The following is a 25,676-nucleotide window of genomic DNA, read 5'->3' as shown; positions in this document are numbered from 1 at the left end:
CTCTCATCTGGGCCAAACCACTGGGACGGACACCGGTAACACCGGGCTTCTGCTGCCAACACTCATGGGGTGGCAAGCGCACGGGGTGGCAAGCTCACAGGCCCCATCCATTCCCTGGCCTCATACCACAGGGTCCTCGGGGCAGGTTCCAGATCGCTCCTCAGGGGAAAACCCTGCATTGTGTTTCTCTGATCTAGGATGGATCAAGAGGGCAGGGAATTGTCAAGGGGGCAAAATTCTAGCTTCTGGTGCGTCGGTGTGGGTGGATGGAGAGGATGAAGGGGTAGATTGAGGTCCGTGCGCTTCTAATTCTGGTGCCCGTAGCTGGAACTGTATTTGTGAAAAACAACCACGCGGTGGCAAATGGCACAAGGTTTGTATCCCAGTATTAGTCTGAATGCAAGAAAATAACTACTTTGACCCTCAATGGGGTGTTTTCTGGAATGAAGCGGAAGAGACAGGATTGTCTGGTGCCTTCTGAATATTTAAAAAGCAGAGACATGAGCAGTGCTTCAGAATTCAGGGCCCTTTTCTGTTATTGGCACTGAGCCCCCCTCCCTCCCTCTCTTCCTCTGACTTGATACTTTTATTTACAAACCCCTGGCAGAGGCAGGCCAGCTTTTCTGAGTCCCAGCAGGAGAGGGGGCTCCCAGAGGTGGGGGGGGCTCCCTGCAAGGGCCCAGCGTGGAATCCACAGCTTTGGTGCCCATTGGAGGGGACATGCCCGGCCTTTAGAAACCATGTGCCTCAGAATCCTTCCTCTGTGAGCTAGGATCCCTGCCGGTGTCTTTAGAACTGGCCCTCAAAGAAACAGAAAGACTTAGGAAAGAAAATGCCCTTCCCCAAGGTGAAGGGAGGGGTGGGGGTGAGCAGGCAGAGAGGAGAGGGAGAGTGTATGCGTCTCCAGGGGGCCCGGGGCCCTTCCTCCACCATCATCCTGTGTCTGTTGTTTCCATTAAATGTGCCTATGTTTTCAGACTTCGAATCTTTTCAAGTTTTATTATTGGTGACTTCCCCCCAACATTTTATTAGGAAAAATTTCAAACGCACAGCAAAGCTGAAAGAATATTTGTATGCCCATCACCTTGATTTTACCAGTGACATTTTACTATTTTCTATTTTCTGCATTATATAGCCTCCATCCATCTCCCCATCTTATCTTTCTGATGCACTTTAAAGTAAGTTGCAGACATTGGTACACATCCCCAAATCCTTTAGCTCATCATTAACTAGCGGTCAATATCCGTTTACAGTTTTTTTTTAGTATAAGATTTGTGTTCAATGACATGGAAACACCTCAAGCGTACTTTTGCGGAGTTTTGACACGTGCATGCATCTGTGTAACCCAAATTTCTACCGAGATCTAGGACTTGACCTTCACTCCAGAAGTTCCCTCATGCCAATCTCAGCCCCCTCCACCCCTTAGGCGCATCGCTATTTGGATTTTTTTCCGTTATAAATAAATGTGCCTCGTCTGGAGTTTCATATAAATAGAATCACACAACTTCTAGTTGTGTTGGAGGTCCCCAACACCACCCTCAGGCTTGATGATTTTCTAGAAGGATTCACAGGGCTCAGGAAAGCTGTCCTACTCCTGGTTACAGTTTATCACGATGAAAGAATACAGATTAAACTCAGCAAAGGGCAGTGACACCTGGGACAAACTCTTGGAAAATCCAGGCGTGACCTTCCAGTTGTCCTCTCCTGGGAAGTTGCACTGGCATGTGCTTACGAATATTTCTCCCTGCAATGATGTGTGACAATGTACATGCAAAGTGTCATCATCCAGAGACGCTTACTGGAGCCTTGCGTTCAGGGTTTTGATTAAGGGTCAGCGAGGTAGGTCAGTGCCCGTGTGATTGACCTTGGCACTCAGTTTCCGCATCCATTTGGCCTGGATGTCAAAATGACACAGCGCAGCTCAGGGCCCTGGGCCCACAACGGCACTCCTTCCGGCAGGATGTTCCAAGGGCTGATCTCCTGGTGTGGTGGGGGGCCCATCCTGAAGTCTCTCTCTCTTTAGGTTGTGCAGGGTTGAAGCAGCTCAGCCTGCCAAGGTCACCCTTCCTTTTGCAATAACCTTGTGTGTAAGGCTTCTTTCACCCCACATACCGGTTGTGAGACATCCACAGGACACACGTATCAGTAGGGGTTTCCTTTTTTCTGCAGCGGTGTTAATCCAGTGAACACGCCACGGCTTGTTTACGCAGCCCCCTGCCGGGGGACACCTGGCTTGTTTCCAGTTTTAGGTTATTAAGAATAACTGCTGTGAACATTCCTGTGCAGTTCTTCTAGGTAAACACCTAGGGGTGGGATTGCTGGGTCACGGGGCAGGTGTCCTCAGTTTTATAAACTGCCGGCCCTTTTCCCAGAGGCCCCATCTCATTCTACATTCCTCGAGCGCTGGCAGCAGCTCCGCATCCTCACCTGCGCTTGGTGTTGGCAGTCTTTTAATCCTCGCCATTCTGGTGGGTATGAAGTGGTGTCTTGCGGTTACTTCAATTCTTTTTTAATCCAGATGGGTCAATACCTACTAGATGAGAGGCTGTTTCTTCCCAGGAATTGAAAACATGAGACCAATGGCTCGATTTATTCTTGTAACTTACCCCTGTTTTAATTGAAAGTGGGGAGAGCAGAGGAGAAGGAGGCCTTCCCTAAGGGGCTGGAGAGCAGGCCAGTGGGGAGGCGCATGTGCCCTTCTCAGGATGGACGTGTCCGTGCTGTCCTGTCGCTAGTGGGGTTGGCTGCAATGTGTCAGTGGTTCTTACCGTCTGGGACCAGCCGTGCTGACTCTATAAAGGTTGCAAGCAGCCTCATTTCATCCAACAGCTACAAATCTTGTGCTTCAGGCAGATTTCCCTTCGTAGTTGCAAAGCTGTGGGTTTCCTCCCTGTGGTATTGAACTGAGGGAGCTCCTGGGGTAATGCTCGTGTTGGGGGTGGGCCCGTCTTTCTCCTAACAAGACCTCTAACTGGGAAGCTGGAATTCCTTCATGTATAAAATGGCACTAACACCTGTTCCTTGCCTGCCGCCCATGGCAGCTGTGTCTCAGCAAGAGACAGTGCATGTGGGAAAGGGGCAGGCAGACGAGTCACGTGGGTGTCCGGGTAGGAGACGGGAGGCAGCCATGTTACCTTGGGCTTTCTCCCTCTTTCTCTCTTTCCAGGAGTGCGCTCAGAATTTGAGCAAGTTGACACCTCCAGCCCAAACTGTGTCGTAATTGCTGATGCAGGAGACGGCTTTTCTTATCAAAACATGAACAAAGCCTTCCAGGTGCTCATGGAGCTGGAAAAGCCTGTGCTCATATCACTGGGAAAAGGGTAAGTCGGCCCCAGGAAGAGGCGTTTCTGGCTGCTTTGCGATGCCCCGTGGGTCTCGGACTTCAGAACCCAGTAGAGAGGGATGCGGGAAAGTGGGCATGGAGTGGGCACAGGGTGACGTCCTTATTCTTCTCTCTCCTTTCCTTGCTTTTTATCTTCATGTCTTCCTTCCTTTCTCCTAATAATTTTTTGAAGACATCAGAATCCTCAGGAGCTGGTTGGTCAAGCTTCCATATGGGCCCTGGGCTGGGAGAGGCCGGGGGCAAAGGATGGTCATTACAGACTGAGACCCTTTGGAGATCTCAAAGGGCACGTATTGCTTGTCCCAGGGTTAGAGCAAAGGAGGGGAAGGCACATCTGCATGGGACACAGCACCAGGCATAGACAGTTATGCCAAAGGGACACCTAAGTCTCGAGAAGCAGGCTCAAGGGCCTGTGGGACGCTCTGGTCTGGGCCCCACATCTCTGGGCGCAGAGCGTGGTCTCTGTAAAGCTGTGAGTTTTATGTCTGTTTCTGTCTGAGCCTTTAGCATGGGTCTCACCATCTCTTTGGTTTTTTTTTTTGAAAAAGACATGTAGGTTGTTTTTCTTAACACCTTTTACCACCAAGCTGTCACGTGTTCATTAAAAACAATTAAAGAATACAGATGAGCAAAAAGAAGAAAATAAAGAGTGTTTTCCATCCCATTGCACAAGTTAAACAGCTGCCAGCACTTTGGTGTGTGTCCTTCCTGTGCAGACAGATCCTCAGAAACGGGTGTATTCACTTCAGCGTCACACCTGGCCTAGTTTTGTCACCCGTTCTTTTATTGTTCAGCGAACAGTATTTTGCGAACAACTTTCTATGCAGTGAATAGATATATCTCCGCATCGTGATTACCCCTCGTGTGGATATCCTGTCGTCTTTTTAACTGACACCTGCTGATGGACATTCAGGTTGTGTCTGGTTTCCTAGCAAAGTTGAGGCGGCGCTGAACATCCTTGAACGTTTCGGATGATGGGCATTGTTGAGGTTCTGGACGCGTGTTGCCGAGCCGCCTTCCAGAAAGCTGTGCAGATTTATTCTGTCTTCAACCAAAGCAGCAGCAGGCTTTTAGAATCGCAGCCTCTTCAAGTTGCAAGGACACTGTGGAGCCCCAGCCCAGCTTCTCGTGCAGTGCAAGAAGTCTGGGGCCATCTCTGGGGAAGCCTTTCCCAGCGGAGGTGCTTCTGGTGATTGGGGTCTGCCTACCTCTCTGCCCAGCAGGGCCAGCTCTTCAGATAGACAAGGGAGGGACTTTTTATCTGCACACCAGCCACTGCTAAGCATTTTATGTACTCCACGTCATTTAATTCTGACTGCAACCCTGTGAGCTGTAGGCAGTTTCATTGCCATTTTACAGGTGGGCATGTTGAGGCATACGGAGATGAAATAAGTGCTGGCAGGGCCAGGAGTGCCACCCAGAGCCTGTGTTCGTCACCTCTAGAGCAGATGTTTGGCCCACACAAGACCTTAAACTGTTTTGAGCCCGTGTTGAAAAATTGGGAGATTTTATATACAAGAAAATATCCAGATTTCTGGATTCTTTTGAAAAATCAGAAGACCTGACAATACTGGGCCCCGCACCCCTGAACGCATAGCAGCGCAGCTGAAACCACTGCCTCGTTAGTTCCAGTTCACCACGGATCCCGTCACTTCCTGCTCTTCCCTCCTCCAGGTTTCAGAGTCAGTTGTCGTTTGTCCTGTCCTGTTTCTACACATAGATGAGAAATATTTTTCATTTTCGCTATCAAAATAGGAAAATGAAAGAAATTTCAAGAAAGAAAAGAGAGGTCTGTTTCATTTAGGAACTAAAATATTCTAGCATGTTTACCATACAAATCAAATGTGTCCTGTATTAGAGTTCTCTAGAGAAACAGAACCAGCAGGATGTGGATATATGGATGGGGGGGGGGGGGAGAGAGAGAGAGAGAGAAATTGATTGTGGAGGCAGGTAAGTCCAAAATCTTCAGGCTGGAGACTCAGGGAAGAGTTGCAGTTGATTCTAAGTCCAGAATCTGTTTGCCAGAAGGTTTCTTCTTTGTCAGGGAGGTCAGACTTTGTTTATTCAGGCCTTCAACTGATTAGACGAGGCCCACCACATTATGGAGGGCAATCGGCTCTACGCAGAGTCCATGATTTAAATGTCAATCTCATCCGAGAAACACTTTCTCAGAAACATCCAGAATAATCTTTGACCAAACATTTGGGCACCTTGGCTCAGCCAAGTTGACACATAAAATGAACCATTACAGTCCCTTTCTAACCTGACAGCCTTCTGCACTTTAGGCCACTGCAAGCCACAGAACCTGGCCAGCTTAACTCATTTAGGCGTCCTGAAAGCTACTGACCTCCACTAGAGAACAACATAATCAAGAAGGTGTGCTAGAACTCGTTTATGTTAAAACTTTTTTCTTTAATATTGTCTCTAATTATTTAAAGTTATTAGTCCAGATTATGGGTAGTAGTCAAAATAGATATATTGTTGAAAAAGAAAAAATATGGAATCAGTTGCTTTTAGCTTTTCGCAACCAGTTCAACAGTAGGCAAGGGTTTGTGGTATAAATAAGCATTTAGTGGGGTCTCTAGCTGATGGGCGTTCTGATTTGCGCTGTGGGTTGGGTACTCAGAAACAAGGGAAAGGTACTGCCAGCTTTCAGACTGAGGTCACAGCTCCTCGGGACAGACTAAGGACCTATGAGTGGGAGTCCCTGATGGTGAGGGGCTGTCCTCCACCAGAGCAGGGCTGCGCGGTGCCCTGGAGGAGGCAGGATGGTGGATGCATTGGGGCAGAATGTGCTGCTCCTGGAAATGGAGTGATTTACATTTGGCATCTGTTTGGACCGAGAGTGGGAATTGCCTTTGTAATTTCTTCTGTCATGCTGCCGTCAGAAAATTAAGCTGTTTACTCGACAGACTATGAAAGGTTAATGGCTCTTGTGGGAAAGGTCAAGTGGTCATTTTGAAGGGAGGCTGTGGTGAATAATCGGAAGGGCAGGAGAATGAAGCATAAAATCTATCTGACTGCTTCTCCTGGCCTTTTCCTGTCTTTCCCGCATCCACAGTTTCTTCTATGTGGCTGAACACTCAGGTTCTAACCAGGCCTGCTGTTGCTTTTATTATGCCAGGAACAAAATATAACTCTATCAAATCGCTTGTGTTTTGGGAACAACCTGGGCCTTTATAGTAAAACAAAAAAAAAAATGAACTTAGATACTCATATTTTCTGTATCTCTAAAGATGTTTTCAGCTAACAAATGGCCTTTGAGATGCCTTTTTGTTTTCCTGAATGAATAAGAAATAAATAAAAATTCTGGGCACTATGAAAACAAGCCCATATTCAGCTAAAAAGGAAATACTAAGGTTTCTCATTTTGATTTATGGAAATCAGTTTTTTCTTTAGACTCTAAAAATTCATGTAACAAAGACAAGGTTTTAATTGTATATTTTAAACTGCATGTTCATTTTTCCCCTCCCATCAGGACTAAGTGAAACTTAAGAAAGTTTAGGTATCTGTTCCTTTGGAAGAAAGACTTGCAGAGTATGAGATGGGCAGACGTTGTGCCACGTGGGTATCCTTGGGAGGCTTTTTCCATAGGGGATGCGCTCCCAGCTCTTGCCTCCTCCAGCCGGCCCAGGGCACTAGGCCAGAAGCCCCCAGAATCCTCAGCTCCAAACTGAGCTGTGCCTATTGCAACAGGGTGGTGTGTTTTGCAGTTTTTTGGTTTGACTTCTGGGGAAGGCTCTCCTATACTGGCTGCATTCTTTCCTCACCTCCGTCCTCCGTCCTTGGCTCACTTCAACATGTCCCGTCTTCGGGGAGGCCCTCCCTGCTCTCCCGCCCTCCTAGTCTGGGCTCCCACTGCCCCCTTTTCCTCCCGCAGCAGCCCTCAGGCAGAGGGTGAGGGGACAAGGGCGGGTGGCTCTCTGAGTGCCCTATGGAGGGCAGCTTGTGCTTAGAGCAGCTCTGGCCCGTGGGGTACTTGGCGGGGTGCTGCTGTCAATTCCTGGAGGCTCGGGGCCTGGACACCTACATTCTCCTCCCTTCAGCTTCAGGTCTCTGCTTTGACATTTCCTTTTCTGGGGTGTCCCTCTCCTCAGCATGTCCAACTTAATCAAGCAGCGTGTTCAGATCGTGCGGTTCCCCTTCTCATCGCCCGTGTCTTGTCCTTTCACATTTGGCTGTGGACTTCTCTGCTTCCCACCAGACCGGGAGTCCCTGGGGGGCAGCCCGGGTGTGGGAGTGTCCCCAAGTCCTGCAAAAGGATGTGAGTAGTTGTGTCCTAGATGTGTGGGGGACTGAGCTAACTGCCGTCACCCACAATGCCAGTGCATGCAGGCCCCAGCACCCAGCGTCTCCCTCTTCCTCTCAGCCACACTTTGCTTTACTTTGTGATTCCTTAAAACTCTGGACCTAGCTAAGGAAATCTTCATACCACACTAGTTTATTGTAGAAATGGGAAAAATACAAGGAAGCTTTTTTGAGGCTGTATAAAATGCAGAATACATGTCTACGTGCTGGATTTAAGACAAATGCAATTACGAACCTTTAAGCCTGTGTTTTGGGGTTACCCTTTAAAAGGGGAGCATTTGCAGGTGTAACAGTTCTCTGACAGCCAGGCAGAGAATGCATGCAGTGTCCCAGCTGGACTGAGTGCTTGTGGGGCGGCCCCTGGAGCACAGAGCCTCGGCCCCTGATGTGTTAATAGGCCTGGGGTCCACTTGGACACCAGCGAGTCCTGTCACAACAGGAGACGCCCCCACAGCTTCAGGAGACGGGCTGCACTGCAGGCTCTGAATCCGCCTGGCGGGGGTGAGTGGCAGGGGCCCAGCCCTTGCCATGCCAAGGCTCTGGCTGAAGCCCTGCAGCCCATCTGCATTCAGCCTGGCAGGAGAGAATGCAGAGCAGAGAGCTCCTGTCCCACCTGAGTGCTGGGTGAATGGAGGCCGGTGCGTGGCCACGCAGGCTTCTGCAGCCTTCAAGGCCTCAGGAGGTGCAGGGAGGGACCTGCGGAGTCCCTGCGGGAAGGTTGCAACGCGGGCCAGCTCCTGGGGAGCTCAGTTCTCACGTTTTAGGTAGGCACAGAGCAAATGGGAAAGACCCATGTGCATTCTTTCCTCCCCGGCTCACATCGTGTTGCCTAGTTCTCAGCCTGGGTGAACAGTTATTTATAATAATATTCTCGAACACATTTGGAGCAGTTTCTGCACACTAGGCATCACGTTAAGAACTCTGCATGCATTGTTTTGCTCAAGCTTCACAACGATCCATGAAGTTGGTACGATTTTTTTTTTTGCCCATTTTACAGATTAGGAAACTCAGGCCCAGAGGGCTTAAGCAACTCAAAGTCCCACAGGTAAAAATGTGTGGAATGGATTTGAACCCTGAAGTTAGTACGCTTCACTATTCTTCTCTTTGGTGCTTGTTTACTGTCTCCCAAATTTGAAGGGCGTGGGAAACGGACAAGGGTAGCTGATACGATGGCTCTTCCGAGAGCCGAGCCCTCTTGGTCCCCAGTGAGGCAGGGAAACGGACAAGGGTAGCTGATACGATGGCTCTTCCGAGAGCCGAGCCCTCTTGGTCCCCAGTGAGGCAGGGAAGACATAGCTGTCATCTCCTAAAAGCATCTGGCACCCATGAAACCTGGCACCTCGCTTGACCTCGGGCTAATAGGAGACACGGCAGGGTGCTGTGGAGCTGGCTGCATCACAGAAGGAAACAAATGGAGTTTTCTTCTTCAGGCAGCAATTAGGGGTTAATTATTAGCAATTAGGGGTTCCCCACGTGCTCTGTGGACCTGCTGTGCTTTCCCAGAACACAGGTCTCTTGTCTTTCTCGGAGTTAGCAACTGGATCCATCTGCTCCTTGGTTCCGCCGTTAACCACCGTGGCAGGGGCCCCACAGGCCGGCAGCAGGGGCCATTCCGCCTGAGCTGCCGGCCCGCTGGCTCTCCGTTCTGTGCGTGGGGGACCCGCCGTTGGGCTCTGTTCTGCCGGTCCTCATCCGTCATTCTCAGCATGGCATCTGGACTGACCCTCACTCGTGACTGGGCCCTCTTGAGCCGGCAGAACCAGGACAGGGCAGTTTTTCTTAGCACTTCCTGGAACCTGAGCTCAGCTCACCTTGTCCCATTCTGCTCTTTTCCAGACGCTACTACAAGGAGACCTCTGGCCTGATGCTGGACGTGGGTGCCTACATGAAGGCGCTTGAGGTACCTGCCTGGGGTCTGGCTGAGCCCTCTTCAGGTCTCAGGGCCGCCTGGGATATTCCTGGTCTTTCAGTGTTATGTTTTCAAAGTAGGGCTTTAAGCTGAGTGCCCCTTCTCCTCTGGAGTGTGGCCCCTCAGCTGTCCTAATCATTCTGCTCTCCTGTCCCTCCCATTCTTCCACGCCCCGCACTGCCTGTGAGGACCTGGCTGGCCCTCCCAGCATGCTCTCTGCCGCTCTCCTCAGACTCTGGCTTCTGTATCAGTGTGGACCATCCACCTCATTCCTGACCCTGGTTAACCTGTAGCACCTGAGTTTGACGTGTCTTCACTGGCCTCCTTTCCTACTCCCTCCCCCAGTTTTCAAGGCCAGGCCCAGATGGGGCTCCCCAGCATCTGCTCTGACCTATGCCAGCTCAGCTGTCCCCAGCCTAGGCTCCTGCCCCAGGTTAGCTCCTGTCACTGCCCAGCCTCACTGTACATCTGCTCCTGCCTACCTGTACGCAGCTGGGAGGGGTGGATGGACGGGCAGTGGAGCCCTGGACCTTTTCCCCTGGAAGGGCTATGACCGTGTGGGGTAGGTGGGGAAGTGGGGGGAGAAGCAAGAATACAAGTGAAAATACTGGTCGGGGTGGTCTGCATGACACCTTGAGACTTTGCCAGCTGTGGGCTGCCTCCTGCTATGCCTGGGTGTTTGAGCAGGTGGCGGGGTGCCTGGTGGTGGGGGGCCCGGAGCCCCCTGAGCAGGCCGATGTGGAGTCATCATGCTCTTGCCTGTCAGGTGTGTCTCTCAGCCCATGTGTCCTGCCCCATGGAGGCCCCTGGCCCACGGGCACACATTGCAAGAGTCTTCCCATTTCCCCAGGGAGAGACCTTCACCGCAGGTCAGGTATTCATTTACCTGTCACTTCATTCCAAACCCATGCCGTGTCCTCTCTCTTCTCAGTACGCCTGTGGTGTCGAAGCCGAGGTGGTGGGGAAACCTTCTCCTGAGTTTTTCAAGTCTGCCCTGCAGGAGATGGGGCTGGAGGCCCACCAGGTAGGACGCCCTCAGGAGCTGTGCCTGTGGAGGGTTGGGGCACTCACGCGAGGAAGTCTTGGTGCCTTTCGCAGTTGCACGCGAGGAAGTCTTGGTGCCTGTCGCAGTTGGGCGGGCAGCCACAGGCTGACCCCGCCGTGAGAGCTGATTTGGCTGGAAAGGGGGAAATAGTCAGCAAAGGAGGCCCATTGCATGTTTTAACCTGGTACAGAAACAGAAATGCCTGTGGCTTTTGAAAGTGACATTTGCTTCTCTGGAGGAGAAGGATTGACAAATCCTATCAGTGTATTAAAAATACTTCACTGGAAAGACAATATATCGCAAGATTATAACAACATGTGAAATAAAATCATGCATCTTACCATCTTTACATTCATGACTATTTTGAAACAGATTGCCTTCCAAACATACATCTTAAAAAGAAAAAAAAGCAGTTATGATTTTAGTGTCCACAGTGTTCCCCTCCCCCCGCCCCCGTCCCAGGTAGTGTGGAGATGGTTCCCTCCAGCTGACAGGTTCCTGAGAGCACTGTTGAAGAATAGGCATGTGTCTGTACCCAGCCCAAGGCTGCCCTGCTGTCTGTTTTGGACATGGTATCAGGGGACATGCCAGTCTCCTGTGGTGAGGCGGTGCCCAAGCTCACCGTGGCCTCCCTTCCCTTTGGACTTGAATTTCCTATATCACTTCCAGTCTAGAGCACTGGTCTCTCAACGATGCTTGGAGGAAGACGGCCCACAGCTGCGGAAGTCTGGTACCTCTGTGCTCTAACCCCCCACCAGTATTCACAGATGTCAGAGGCACAGGTTTCAAGGTCCTAGGAAATGCCCTGCAAGGCTGGTAGAGAGAGGCCTGTGTTTGAATGAATGAAAGCTAAAGACATAAAAAACCTTTTTCTTATGACTTTGTTTTGTAGGGCAGAATTTCTTTTTTTATTGTGACAAATTACAAACGTGCACAAAAGCCAAGAAAATGATACAGTGATTCCCGCCACATATCCATCACCCGTATTGGACAATTATACCATTTTGCCAAATTTCCTTCTAGCCCTTTTCTCTTCTTTTGTCTTTCTTTCTTTAAAAGATTTTTTATTAAAATATAGCTAACATACAATATTATATTAGTTTCAGGTGTACACCATAGTTATTCAACATTTATATTCCTAAAGGAGTGATCCCCATGATAAGTCCAGCAACCATCTGACACTGTACCAAGCTATCACAATATCACTGACTATGTTCCCCATGCTGTACATTACATCCCCGTGACTTATTTGTTTTATATCTGGAAATTTGGATCTCTTATTCTTCCCCTTCCCCTCTTACCCCCTTTTTAAATTTATCAATTACAGTTGACATTCAATATTATTTCATATTGATTTCAGGTGTACAACATATGGTTAGACATTTGTATAATTTAAGAAGTGATCTCCCTCACTAGTCTAGTACCCACCTGGCACTATACATAGTTATTACCATATTATTGACTGTGTTCTCTATGCTTTACATCCCCATGACTATTTTGTAACTACTTAATCCCTTCATCTTTTCACGCTGCTCCCCAAGTCCCTCCCATCTATCACCCCAACAAGTCCAGTACCCACCTGACACCATACATAGTTATTACAATAGTATTGACTGTATTCCTCATGCTATGCCCTACATCCCCATGACTACTGTGTAACAACCAATTTGTACTTCTTAATTCCTTCCCTTTTTCACTCACCCCCAAACCCCCTCCCATTTGGCAATCATCAACGTTCTCTGTATCTATGAGTTTGTTTCTGCTTTGTTTGTTTATTTTGTCCTTTAGATTCCACATATAAGCAAAATAACATTGCATCTGTCTTTCTCTGTCTGACACTCCACTCAGTACAATACCCTCCAGGTCCATCCATACCCCTGCAGATGGCAAGAACCCATTTCCTTCCATGGCCGAGCAATATTCCATGGAATATATGTACCACCTCCTCTTTATCCATTGATCTACCAACGGACATCCATGCTGCCTCCACCTCTTGGCTGTTGTAAACATGCTGCAGTGAACATATGGGTGCACACGTCCCCTTCAAGTACTGTTTTGGGTTTGTTCAGATAAACACCCAGACGTGGGATTTCTAGGTCCTTCTTTGTCTCCTGTTAAGCCTTTGTTTTAAAGTCTATTTTGTCTGGTGTAAGTATTGCTACCCCTGATTTTTTGTTTGTTTCTTTCTATTTTCATGAAATATCTTTTTCCATTCCTTTACTTTTTGTCTGTGTGTGTTTTTCAATCTGAAGTGACTCTCTTGTAGGCAGCGTATGTAAGGGTTTTGTTTTGTTTTCTTATCCGTTCCGCCACGCTGTGTTTTTGACTGGAGCATTTCATCCACTTACATTGAAAGTAATTATTGATAAATATGTAGCTATTGCCTTTTTATTTTTCTTACTTTTTTCCATATTAAAGAAGTCCCTCTAACATTCCTTGTAATACTAGTTGGGTGGTGAGGAACTCCTTTAGCTTTTTCTTGTCTGGGAAGCTCTTTATCTGTCTTTTGATTCTAAATGATAGCTTTGCTGGGTACAGTAATCTTTGTTGTAGGTCCTTGCTTTTTATCACGTTGACATTTCCTGCCAATCCCTTCTGGCCTGCAAAGTTTCTGTTGAGAAATCAGCTGACAGTCTTGTGGGAGCTCCCTTATAAGTTACTAGTTGCCTTTCTCTTGCTGCTTTTAGGATTCTCTCTTTGTCTTTAACCTTTGCCATTTTAGTTATCATGTGTCTTGGTGTGGGCCTACTTGGGTTCATCTTGTTTGGGACTCTATACTTCTTGGACTTGTGTGTCTATTTCCTTTGCCAGGTTAGGAAAGTTTTCAGTTATAATTTTTTCAAATAGTTTGTCCATCTCTTGCTTTCTCTCTTCTTGTACCCTTATGATGGGAATGTTATTACGTTTGATGTAGTCCAAGAGGTCTCTTAAACTCTCCTAATTTTTTGGATTATTTTCTTTTTTTGCTGTTCCGATTGGATGTTTTATGCTATCTTGTATTCCAAATGACTGATTTTATGCTCTGCTTCATCTAGTCTGCTGGTGATTCCTTCTAGGTGCATTCTTCCTTTAAATTACTGTATTCTTCACTTCTGACTGTTTTTTTCTTGTTTGTTTTTTGGTTTCTATGTCCTTCCTATGCTTGCTATCTCTTTGTTGAAATTTCACTCAGTTCCCAGAGCATCCGCATAACCATCGTTTTGAATTCTGTATCTGATAGGTTGCTTGACTCCATTTTGTTTAGTTCTTTTTTCGAAGTTTTTTCCTGTTCTTTCATTTGGGAAACATTTGTTTCCTCATTTTGGCTGCCTCTCTGTTTGTTTCTATGTATTAGGTAGATCTGCTATGTCTCCAGTCTTGGCCAGGTGGCCTTGTGTAGTAGGTGCCCTGTGGGGCCCTGGCACAGTCTCCCTGGTGACTTGTTCTGGGTGTTCCAGGAGTGTCCCTTATGTGGGTTGTGTGTACCCTTCTGTTATATTTAAGTCTTGATTGCTATTGACACATTAGTGGATGGGAATGACCCTCAGACTGATCAGCTGTGGCATTTGGCCATGTCCACAACTTCTAGGTTGCTGTACAGAGGGCTTACCCCACTGAGTGAGATTCTCCCCAGTGGGCTCTGGTGCCTATTGAGACTGCCCTTTGGGTGTGCCGCTTGTGGGGCTAATTGGGTGGTGCTCTACAATGGTGTGAGCCAACCTCCAAGTATGTTGGTTCTGGGGCCTGTTGCGAGGGACTCCGGCGTAGGCCCAGGTCATCTACTGCCTTATGACCGGCCATGGACTACCTGGTAGCAGGTACAAAGTGATTTGCAGTTTGCTGGTGGCAGTTGTTTGCTGCCTGGGCTAACCCCAGAGGCAAGTGGGAGAGGCCACACTACGAACTGAGGATGTCTGCCACCAGTACTGGGTAGCTCCGTAAAAAGCCAGGACACTCTGAGGCCTGCTGCCACCTATAGGCTCCCTTAAGATTTAACCAGTGATAAAGCCTCGTGTGGTCTGCAAGTTGGGTGAGACATGGCCTCAGGGAGTCACCAGAGTGGGAAGAGCTATGGTCACCAGGTTAGTGTAGATTCTGGTTTGGTGCCAGTGCTGAGCCTGCAGCTACTCAGCAAGAATCTCAGAGCACACTGAGGCCAGTTGCCGCCCATCTCCAATAGTTTTCCAAGAAATAGTGCAATTTGGGCGGGTCTGGCTGTTTTGGGAGAAAGTACCTCTGGTGTTGGGCACGTTGGGTGGGACAGGGTCCCAGTGAGTCAGCAGAGTGGAGCAGTGGAGCTCACCAGGCCAATCAGATTCAGATTTAGCCATGTGGGGGCGGGCGCAACGCAGGAAAGATGGTGCCCGCCTGCTGGCTGCACAGGAGAAGGACCCGACACAAAGAAAATAGCAACTGTTCTCCAGCCCTTGCTACAAAGCCACACACCTCAGTCTGCCCTCTGTGTGTCTCCGATGCCCCCCGAGTTACTGCCACCGCCAGAGCCCAGGTGAGTGCCTGCGAGTGAGTCTGTGCGAGGACCGTGTAAGAGAAGGGCTGGGTTTCCTGCAGCCTCCGTCCCACCTGGATGTCCGAATCCTCACTGTTTTTCACAATCAGATGTTGTGGGGGCTTCTCTTTCTGGCACCAGTACTCCAGGCTGGGGAGATTGATTTGTGGTTGGGGTCCCTCACTCCTCTGGGGGGGAACCTCTGTGGCTGAGATATTTCTCCTGTTTCTCAACCTCCACAGGGATGTTTGTGGTCAGCCTGTTTCACGTTTCTGCTCCTCCTACGGACGCGACTTCTTCTTTGTATCCTTGGTTATAAAACTTCTGTTCAGCTAGACTTCAGATGGTTCTCCAGGTTGATTGTTCTATAATTTAGTTGTAATTTCAATGTGTTCATTAAAATTAGGAAGGAAGCAGGCACGGTGTTTATCTACTCCACCATCTTGGATCTCCTCCTTTTTAATAATTTACTTGTTTTTTTGTTTTTGTATTTTAAAGCAAATCCCAGACTTACTGCATCCTTTCGTATTGTAGTATGCCTTTCAAAAAAAGATGGTTATTTTTGACATAACTGTACGATGCTTTAAACCACCTAACAATGGCCAAGAAGCACACAAAAAGTTGCTCAGCCCCATTAGTCACTAGGGAAATGCTTATCGAAACCACAATGAGGTCAATTAAAACAAAAACAAATCGGAAAATAACAAGCGAATGCAAGGATGTGGAAGACTTGGAACCCTCATGCAGGAATACTGGTAGGAATGTGACATGGAGCAGCCGCTACGAAAACTGGCCACTATGGAAAAGAGTTCCTCAATAAGTTAAACAGAATTACCATATGACCCAGCAATTCTAGGTACATATCAAAAGGATTGAAAACAGGTGTTCAAATAAAAACTTATGCATAAATATTCAGAGCAGCATTATTCACAATAGCCAAAAGGTAGAAACAGTGCAAATGTTCCATCAGCAAATGAATGGACAAACAAAATGTGGTATGTTCACACGTGAACATTTCAGGTACAAAAAGAATGAAATACTGATACGTGCTCTAACGTGGGTGAACCCTGGAAACATGGAAGTGAAGGAAGCCAGTCCCAAAGGGCACGTTTTGTATATTTAAGTGAAATGTCCAGAATAGACAAATCCATAGAGAAATAAAATAGGTCAGTGGTTGCCAGGGGCTGGGAGTACCGGGGAGCAGACAGTCATTGCTTAATGGCTATGAGGTCTCGTTCGGGTTGACAAAAATGTTTGGAACTCAGTGGTGGTGATGGTCACACAGCATTGTGAATGTACTTAATCCCACTGATTTGAACACTTTAAAATGGTTACATCGGTAAATCTGATGCATATTGTATCACAATGAAGAAAAGCTACCCCCCCAAATCAATAGTAATTCTTAGTATTATCTAATACCAATCCTTATTTAAATTCCCCTGATTGTCTCAGAAATACTCTTTTATGTTGATTTGTTTGAATCAAATCCAAACAAGGTCCATGCCATGTACTTGGCTGTTTTGTCTCTTAATCCTCTCTTTTTAACTTTTTAAAAATTTTTTTTATCATAGAAGATTCAAATACCTGTGCAAATAGAGAGAGTAGCAAAATGAACCCCCAGGTCTCCATCACTGAGCTTCAGTAATTATCGACTAATCACAACTTTTAAAAATGGTTTTTAGCTGTTTGTTTTGAAGTAATTACACATTTACAAAAGAGTTGCGGGAATAGTATAAAAAGTTCCCCCAATGCCCTTAAACCAACTTCCCAAATGTTAACATCTTACGTACCAATCATAGAACAATTATAAAATCAGGAAATTAGCGTTGATATAGGACTATTAACTAATATAGCGACCTTCTGCAGATGTCAACAGCCCTCCCACCAGGACGTTTTTGGGGGTCACTTGCATTGTAGCGGTCATGTCCACTAGTGTGCTTTACGCTGGGGCAGTTCCTCAGTCTTACCATGTGTTCAGGATTGTGTCTGCAAGGGGTTCCCCACCATAATAGCAAAGTTACTATTACAATAGCAAAGTTACTATTTGTCCCTTTGTAACTAATAAGTATCTTGTGGGAAAGTACTTGACACAATGTAAATAGCCTCTTTCCCCTCGTTCTTTTCCCTCCTAATTTTAGCACCCATTGATAATTCTTACCTGAAACAGCTATTACTGTGGGGTTTGCCACACGGTGAATTTCTGTTTCCTTTGTTCCGTCCTTATTAATTGGAATTTACTGTAAGGAAGAGCTTTCCTTTTTCTCCCATTTACTTGTTTATTTATTCCAACATGGACTCAGGATTGTGTTATACTCCATTTTTATTGTTACTTATTTTGTTGCTCAAATTGTCCTGTATTTGGCCATTGGGATCCCTTTCCAGATTAATAGCCACGTGTTTCATCTATACCCCTACCTGCCACTCTCCCCTACATTATTCTGAACAAATCCCAGAAATCTTATCACTTCATCTGTAAACAGTTCTGTGTGTCTCTAACACACAGGAATTCTTTCTAAAAACATTGTCAAACGGCATTGTCAAATCTAAATAATACTAACAGTAATTCCTTCCTATCGTCAAATCTCCAGTCACTGTCCACATTCCTGATTGTCTTATAATTATATTGCTTACATTTGTTGGAATCTGGATCCAAAGCAGGGCCTTGCATTGTCATTGGTCAGTGTGGTTGGTTCTTAAGTGTTTTCGAATCTGTCAACTCCGACCTCCCTTCTGTGTTTCTTTGCAGCGTTGTGAAGAAGAAACTGGGTTGTTGGTCCTGTATGGTGCCCCCTGGATTTTGTTGATCGTAGCTCGTGGCGTCCTCTCCTGAGCTCCTCTGCCTCCTCTGTTTCCTGTGTATTTAGTAGTTGATCTAGAAGCTTGGCCAGAGTCTGCTTCAGTTTTTTAAAGACTCCTTTCTAGGTGGTGATGTGTCCTCTCTCAGGTGGCACAGAATGTCTGGTTGTCCCCTTTCGTGGTATTAGCAGCTACTAATGATCAGTGCCTAACTTTGTTAATTCATTAAGGGCTGTGAAATGTGATATGTGAATTCTATCATTCCTCCTTCATTTTTTCCTCTGAATTACTTCTGTGTAGGAAAACTTCTCACCAACTGTTTGTTATCCTGAGGTACAGTTCTTGTAGGAAACTCCAGATAATTGCCTGTTTCTTACCCATATTTATTAGTTTTCAAAATAACAAGTTGATTCTCTAATATCTTCCCAAGGTGACAAAGAAGATTTAAAAATACATACATTATTATAAATATATAAACATATTTTGTGTCTCAGTCTATTGCAGTTATTATCTCATTGATGTTCAGAGTATTTCATCTGTGACCAGTGGGCACCTCCAAGCTGGCGTCTGAGTCTTTTTGACCTGACACTAGTGGTCTCAGGTTCTTTGCTCCATATTATGACAGGATGTTTCACAACTGCCTTACACACTTCCTGCCTAGGCCTGGGCTCCACTATCCTTCCGGGGAACCATGCTTACCTTTAGTGGGAAATCATATTCAGAAACCACTGGGCCATTAATGGGTCTCATTGTTACTGGGTTGGTCGTCACTGCTAAGCTTTTTCAGTCGAGAAAGCTCAGAAAAATATGTATCTTTAAACATGAAATGCCCCTTGAGTTCATTCTGAAACTTCTGATTCAGATTCACACCTCTGGGTTTTTACTGGGCCGCATCAATCTTCTATTTGTATATCCTTTTTCCATGGCCAAAGTCCTGGCTCTCAAGAATACCAGTGTAATCGATCCATTTGCTTTAGCCCACAACACACCAGAGTCTTGAATCTCAAAAACGTGCTGTGTGAAAAGAAGCCAGGCACAAAAGAGTGGGTGTCACCAGCAGTCCTACCAGTGCCTCCAAGGCGGGGACAGTATTGTGTGGCCGTGCCAGGGGACTGGACTGCATTACGCTGATCACTGATCACTGGTGACTGAGCATGAGAACACTGGGGCCTGGGCCTGGTTACGATTTCTTTTTTTTGGCAGCCCTTTTTTTTGCTTTGAGCAGATCCCTCCAGAGGGGTCCTGTCATTTGAAGCCATCAGAATAGTTCCTCTCTGGGTGTATACCACCAACAGGATGCTCTTTGAATTTATTTTACTTCTAATTTTTAGGGAATTGGTTTTTCAACATCTTAATTTGTGCTACAGTTATGTAAAATATTTGTGGGATTCCCAAATCAAATCAACAAAACAAGATACACTCAAGGAAGTCTAGCTTTTGTCCTTTTCCTTTTTTTCTCTTTCTACCCATCTCTCATAGGTACCTCTTTTTATAAATATGCTTCCCTTTCCAGTTTCAAAGTATAAACAACTGTGTATATATTTACCATACTCATAGGATGAATTTAAGAGAGAATACATTTTCAAGAACACTTGTTACAGAGTGGGAGGAAGGCTACCGTTGTAATGTGAGCTAAAAAAAAACAGTACTTAGAATTGTATGAGCAGTATGATCACAAACCATCTCAAACAACTGCCCACCCCCAGAAAAAAACAAAAACCAAAACAAACACACACACACCAAGAAATTGTCACTGCCCACAAGATAAGACCAGAGGAACTGAATGTCAAGACGTTGAATTTGCTTGTGGTTGGATAGTTCCACCCTGGGTGTCCCCCCTGCCCCAATCACCCTTTTCTCTGTTTGGCATTTTTCCAGTTATTTTCACAGTCTCATCTTTTTCATTCTGAATGAAAAACTGTCCTCCCCACACCCCAAAGGGGAGCCGAGGCCCTCATGGCGGGGTCAGGTTTATTCCGGCTTCTCCTTTGATGGATGCCGGAGCTAAGAGGACTTGGGGGGTTGGCACTAGTGTTTTGGATTCCTGGTGGGTTGTCTGCTGAGTTTGTGGTCCCTTTAACCTCTTGGGCATCGGTGGCCCTGGGTAGCTGATAGCTAAGGAGTTGTTTTCTCTGGTGGCTCCGAGCACCTGCGGCAAATCTGAATCTTATTTACCACCCACATTATCATTCTCTCTTTCACCCTCAAATGCCATTTCTGTCTCTCCCCTCACAGACAGTTGAGTGGCAATTGCATGTTCTTAACACCCCCCACCCCACCATGTTTCTAAAACAGCCCTTAATGTTTTTTGAGCCTCAGGATGTGTAGACATTTTAAAGCAATATTTCAACATAAGACCATTTCAAATGAACTGTGTCTTATGCACAAGATAATAATTCTCTCTTCCTGCTTCTTTATTTTTAATGAAAAATGCCTGTGAGGAGCTATCTTGCTGCTGAAGTGCAAGGCTGTGGCAAACCTTAAATTTTTCAAGCTGCTTTAATCAATAAAGTTATCACCAGTCATTTCCCTTGATAACTGCTTTTTCCCAGACCTGGACTTGCTCCTTGCTGCTGAGGACGTTTCAGCCTGCACTGGGAATGGATATAACCCCCCAAATCCAATTTTCATTTTAGCCTTTCCTCAGTAGCCTAGAAAAAACAGATCGCTGGTGTTACTCTTTTTTTTTTATATAAGAGTTTATTTGAGCCCAAATTGACGACATATGCTGGGGAGCAAGATCTGAAATGCTCCCTAGTATTACTCTAATAGATGGGGAATTCAGACCTCTTAGAGGTGACCAGTCTCTTTCTAGGATTCAGTACTAAGACAAAGAATAACATCCCTTAAAGGTTACTTGTACACATACCTGATTCTCATAGTGTAAGGCTTCTGAATCAGTGGGTGGTTTTAGTTCTTCATACTAAAGACCAAATGGTGTGGAGGTTTTGGCAGTTTTCCGTAATCATAACAAGTGCCATCAGTGGCAAATGGTGCAAGTTCCATGGAAATTGGGACTGTTCAAAGCAGAATGCCTAGTAAGCACCAGGAGCTACCATGCGACAGCCTAGAAGCTGTGTGCGCCCATTTCACAGATGAGGAACCTGAGGCTTGCAGAGGTTAGACCACGGGTGCTGGGCACACCTGGGTTGTGTCTCATGTCCATTTATGTCCTGAAGTCCTTACTCCAGTCCCCTGTCATAGATGCTCACGTTTCCATCTTAAGGTTAAAGACAGGGTTTCTCAAGCTCGGCACTCTTGACATTTTGGAGCCAGATTATTCTTTGTGATGGAGGCTGTCCTGTGCAGTGTAGGATGCTTCCTAACAGCCCCCACCCCTCAGTTGTGAAACCACAGATGTCTCCAGACATTGTCAATGTCCCCGGGGAGCCTAACTGCCCCCAATTGAGAACCACACATTGGGGGACAGTCACAGGAAAGTCTAGCATTAAACCTAAGATTACTCTGCTGATGAGGAGTGAGGCCGGGACCCAATCCCCTCCAGGTTTCTGCTGTACCCCAGTGCTCAAGGAGGGGCGAGCGACATATCAGAATTTTTAGGTTTGGCAAATGAAGTTTGGAAAGGCGTATTTAGTAGTACAATATCATTGTCTCTTTTGCAAAGTATTAAAGTATATACGGTTGGCAGAATACAAATACAGAAAATGAAGTTAGACAGGATCTTGGGTGGTGAGTGTTAGCACCCTCAAGACAGCCTATCCAAAATGGGGTGAGGTTTGTGGTTTTCTCCGAAGAAGGCTGGGCATAAAGCATGGACTTTGCCCCATCAATTTGCTCCCAGGTTCTCAGGGCATTAGTTCTAGCTGTGGGGCTAGGAGGACAGTCTGTTTCCCCCGTCGGGAGGCCGGTGGGTGGGCAGCGAACGTCCACTCATCTCTCGTGGCCTCCTCCCGCTCAGGTGTGTCTGTGGAAGGCCTGATCCCTTCCTTTTGTCGGCCGAGCCCCACCCTGTCCCAGGCCCTGCCCCTCTGCTGGGTGCAGACTCTGGGTGTCAGGTCAGGCGGGACGTGCTGGGATAGTGTGAGCTTCGGGCACCTGGAGAGACAAGGCCAAGAGGAGCAGCCCAGCCACGACACACCCTGCGTTGGACCTGAAGCTCAGGCCTAGCGCCACCGCAGCGGGCCTGAAACATGACAGTTTCAGGACGTTCTGGCTCTGAGGTTGCCTTTGTGCTGTATCTCTTGGTCTAAGGTATCTTTAAAACCTCGTCTTAGTTTTTCCTAAGACATGTTCTCCCCTACAGCCTTTTTTAGTAAATGTCATTTTCTTCTTCTCAAAATACACGTATTTAAAAAACCTGAGTGTGAGACAACTCATGTTTATTGAAGGAGATAGGAAAAATTCCACAGTATAAGAAAAAAATGTTCATTATTCCACTCACCTAGAATAACACAAATCATGCTTAACCTTTTCAATTTTTTTTTTGTGTGTGTGTGTCTATATATACATTTTTAACACAAAATTGGGATAATCCTGCATGTGCTATTTGAAACCTCATTCTCCATTCCCCCTTAATATTGTGTTGGGAGCAGTTTCCTTTGTGCTTAGCTAAGCACTTTCACAGAGTAACTTTTGTGGCGACATAGTATTCCTTCGTGTGGACTGCCGGTAACTGAGCAGCCCCCATCCTGGGACGTTTAGATTTCCTCCGACTTCCCTCTTGTGCATAACCCTGGTGAACACCCTTGTATGTGCACCCTCCTGTATGCTTCTGACTCTGCTGAGAAGCCCCAGTGACGCAGTGGTCGGGCCGTGATCCACATTGCTCGTTTCTATTTCAGAAAGGTGCTATCACTTCTCCCTTCTTACCAGCTGTCTATCAAGTGTGTGTCTCCCCCCATCACACCAACACCCTTGTTTCTTACCTTTTATAAAACAATGGTGGTTGCATTTTGCTGTGTTGATATTGTTCCTTACAAATATGCCAGATGGTGGGGGAAATTACTTAGCAATGCACCATCGCCAGGTGTCTGAGGGGGCCTGGGTTCTTTTGAGCCTTTACGATGAAGGTCTAGGCTCATCCTAGTGTGACGTGTCACCTCGAGGCCTCTCCAGGTGGCTGTGTGCCATTGGGGGCTGAAATGCAAACTGAACCCTTTGCTACTTCATCACCGGCCTTGCTTTTTGCTGCCCCATGAGAGGGAGAATTGCTTCCCCTAGTAGCGTCCCCGGATAACCAGAACATTCGTGAAATGTGGGCTTTCTTGGGAAAGCTCGTGGCACTGGAAGTTTGTCCTCACAAACATCATGGAGTGGGTTCTTCCCCTGGCACCTAGGATGGCGAACAGGATACCATGGCAGGCAGACAAATATTTAAGAAGGATGAGGGACTCTGCTGTTTGAACCCAAACCAGAAAAGCTGCCTAAAGGGCTGTGGGGTCTCCCCTCCAGCTCTGGATTCCTGTGTTCTGTGGGAGTCCGGCCTCTCAGTGTGTCTCCGCTTCCTTTGACCATGTTGCAGTGAGAAAGGAAGTGCACCCCAGGCCTGACAGGTAGGGTTTTTTTTTATTTCCCCCGACAGCACACCTCTTGACCTCTATCTTCTCACCAATGATTTTTTTAAATCCTAAATGATTTGGCAATAATTGCTCCTCCTTGCGTGATTATTGCCCTTCACTGATAGTAAATCTGTGAGCTCCCCAGGGGCCGGAGCGCATGTTGGTATGCGGAGCCCACAGGCTGGCCCAGACAGGCATCGCTGCTCCAGGCGGCTGCACGCCCGGCCATCCTTGCACCCGCTCTCCTCCGGCCTCACTCAGGCTGCAGGGCTCTGCCTGGCTCTGGGCGGCGGTTTATCGTGCAGAGGCACTGCTCTGCTCCCCCACCAGATAGCTTCCTCCGAGGACCCAGATCTCCCCGGTTCCCTGTGCATGGGCCACAACAACTCTTTTCACCCAGGAAGGCACAGAACCTCTGCTCTAGGGGGCCGGCACATTTAATTTTCCCCAGAAGCATGGAAGACTCGTTTCTTTTCCAAGGAACCTTCGAGCACGACAGCCCCCAGAGCCTAAGCTGGAACGCTGTACGGGCTCATGGGCCGACCTCACGATTCCAGGACAACTCCTGGAGAAGGGCCAAGTAGGACCTCGTAGGGGGCTTGCCACCGGCCGGCCGCCCGGGCCATGCACCTGCCCGCTCCAGCCCTCTGCTCCCTGGTGAGCCGTGTGGTTCCCCGGGCGAGCCTGGCTTTGCAGGCAGCCTCAGGATCACCTGTGGGTGCTCTGCTGCTGGGCCCACCTCAGGGAACACACGTTGCCGCTGGCTGCTGCTGCTTTGGTGAGCGATGGCTCCCACACAGCTGCGTGGGAGCTCGTAGACACCACAATTAAACGCATTTGGATCTGGCAGTGTTTTCCCCAACATCAGTCATTCTAGGAAAAAACAAAATTCCAGCTTAGGGTTCTCGCCAGTGGTACTACTATTAATGTTTCTTTGCATAGATTCATTTTTGACAAATAAGTGTCTTCTAAAGGGAAGTTTTATCACTACTATCAATGAAAAACCAGAATCACTCACTTCTCATAAATAGATTACTCTAAAAATAAATACAAAGCCATGACAGTAAGAATATATATGTCCTTGTTCTAGCTAAAATCAAATAGTATGTGTAATTCACTTTGGGAAACACAGGATTAGATGGAGAAAAGATCAGAGAAAATTAGTGGAATGTGTGAAGTTTCTTCACTGGGAAGAAATGCAGTTTATTTCAAGGGTCTTGTGTGTCTTGCAGTGGGTTGTGGCTACTAGAGATGGGCAGAAGAGCTCTGAGCACTGGTGGTCATTGGCCATCTCCTCCGTGCTTTCTCCCGGGACCAGCACCCCCCGTAGCTTCTCTGATATGGCCGCTAATATGATTAAGTAATGGGGCTTGGTATGTCCGATGGTTAGAGAAGCTGTGTGTGTACCTGCCTCTGGGGGGGCCCAGCTCAGGCTTTGTCCCTTTCTACAAGCTCCTCATGATTCCTTGCTATTTGAAGGCCTGTTCCCGAGACGCTTCAGGCTTAGTGACCTGTGCTTTTGGAATTCCTGATGTGGCCTGGCCTGGGGAATAGTGGCCGATGGTGTGGGGACAGAATCCCAGAGCAGTTTCCAGGCTCTCGGCCTCACGTGGAAAGGTGCTGGCTCGGTTATTAGACAGCCATCAGTCGTAATCAGACGGCCATCCGCTGTGGCTGGGTGGCCATGAGCAGTTACTGGTTAGCCATTAGCCACTAATATAACTGCCGTGGCTACATTAGGGGGTTGGTTGGATGGCAGAGAAGCAGACGGTGGATTGCGCACCGTGTAGAGCCTGCTTCCTGTATCTCCAACCCAGTTGCCAGCGAGACTATACTGGTATAAACCTTCCTATCCATGGCTCCGTGGGTGTTCCTTTTTGGCCTCACCATATCCTGCATTCTTATGCGGGGAGCGGGAGCTGAGACCCTGCGTGACAGATGGGTAGTTAGCACACGTGGTGTCCCCTGCTGGGAATACTCACCCCTCCTCTCCCCCCCAACCTGGTTGACACCTCTTGCACTTCAGATCAAAGCACAAAACCTCACCTCCTCCAGTGAGCCATCCCTGACCACCACCAACCCCACAAGGTCAGACCTCACAGCCTCCTGCACTTTTCCTCCCTGGCCCTGTGTTTGTGAAACCATCTGATGAACATCTGTTTTCTGCATTTGACTGGGAGCCTCCTGAGAGTGGAGACTGTATCTCTGACTCACTGTGTCCCCACTGTCTGGCCCACAATCGGTTCGATACCAAGGTGCCAGGTCACTGG

The 25,676-nt window shown here is 47.4% G+C and overlaps 1 protein-coding gene across 3 annotated transcripts in view; it reads left to right on the top strand.

Annotated features, from left to right (window-relative positions):
* Positions 1-25,676, top strand: part of LHPP (phospholysine phosphohistidine inorganic pyrophosphate phosphatase) — a 116,136-nt gene that overhangs the window by 15,146 nt on the left and 75,314 nt on the right. For all 3 annotated transcript variants that reach the window (XM_081074259.1, XM_081074260.1, XM_081074261.1), the window contains exons 3-5: positions 3,167-3,320; positions 9,488-9,551; positions 10,492-10,584. In XM_081074259.1, the coding sequence (XP_080930385.1) occupies positions 3,167-3,320; positions 9,488-9,551; positions 10,492-10,584 (311 nt within the window). The remainder of the gene's footprint in view (positions 1-3,166; positions 3,321-9,487; positions 9,552-10,491; positions 10,585-25,676) is intronic.

This window comes from Rhinolophus hipposideros, assembly GCF_964194185.1.
Source record: "Rhinolophus hipposideros genome assembly, chromosome: 15".
Taxonomy (NCBI): Eukaryota; Metazoa; Chordata; class Mammalia; order Chiroptera; family Rhinolophidae; genus Rhinolophus; species Rhinolophus hipposideros.
Note: the sequence above shows the minus strand (reverse complement) of the source record. Positions and strands in the feature narration are given on the sequence as shown.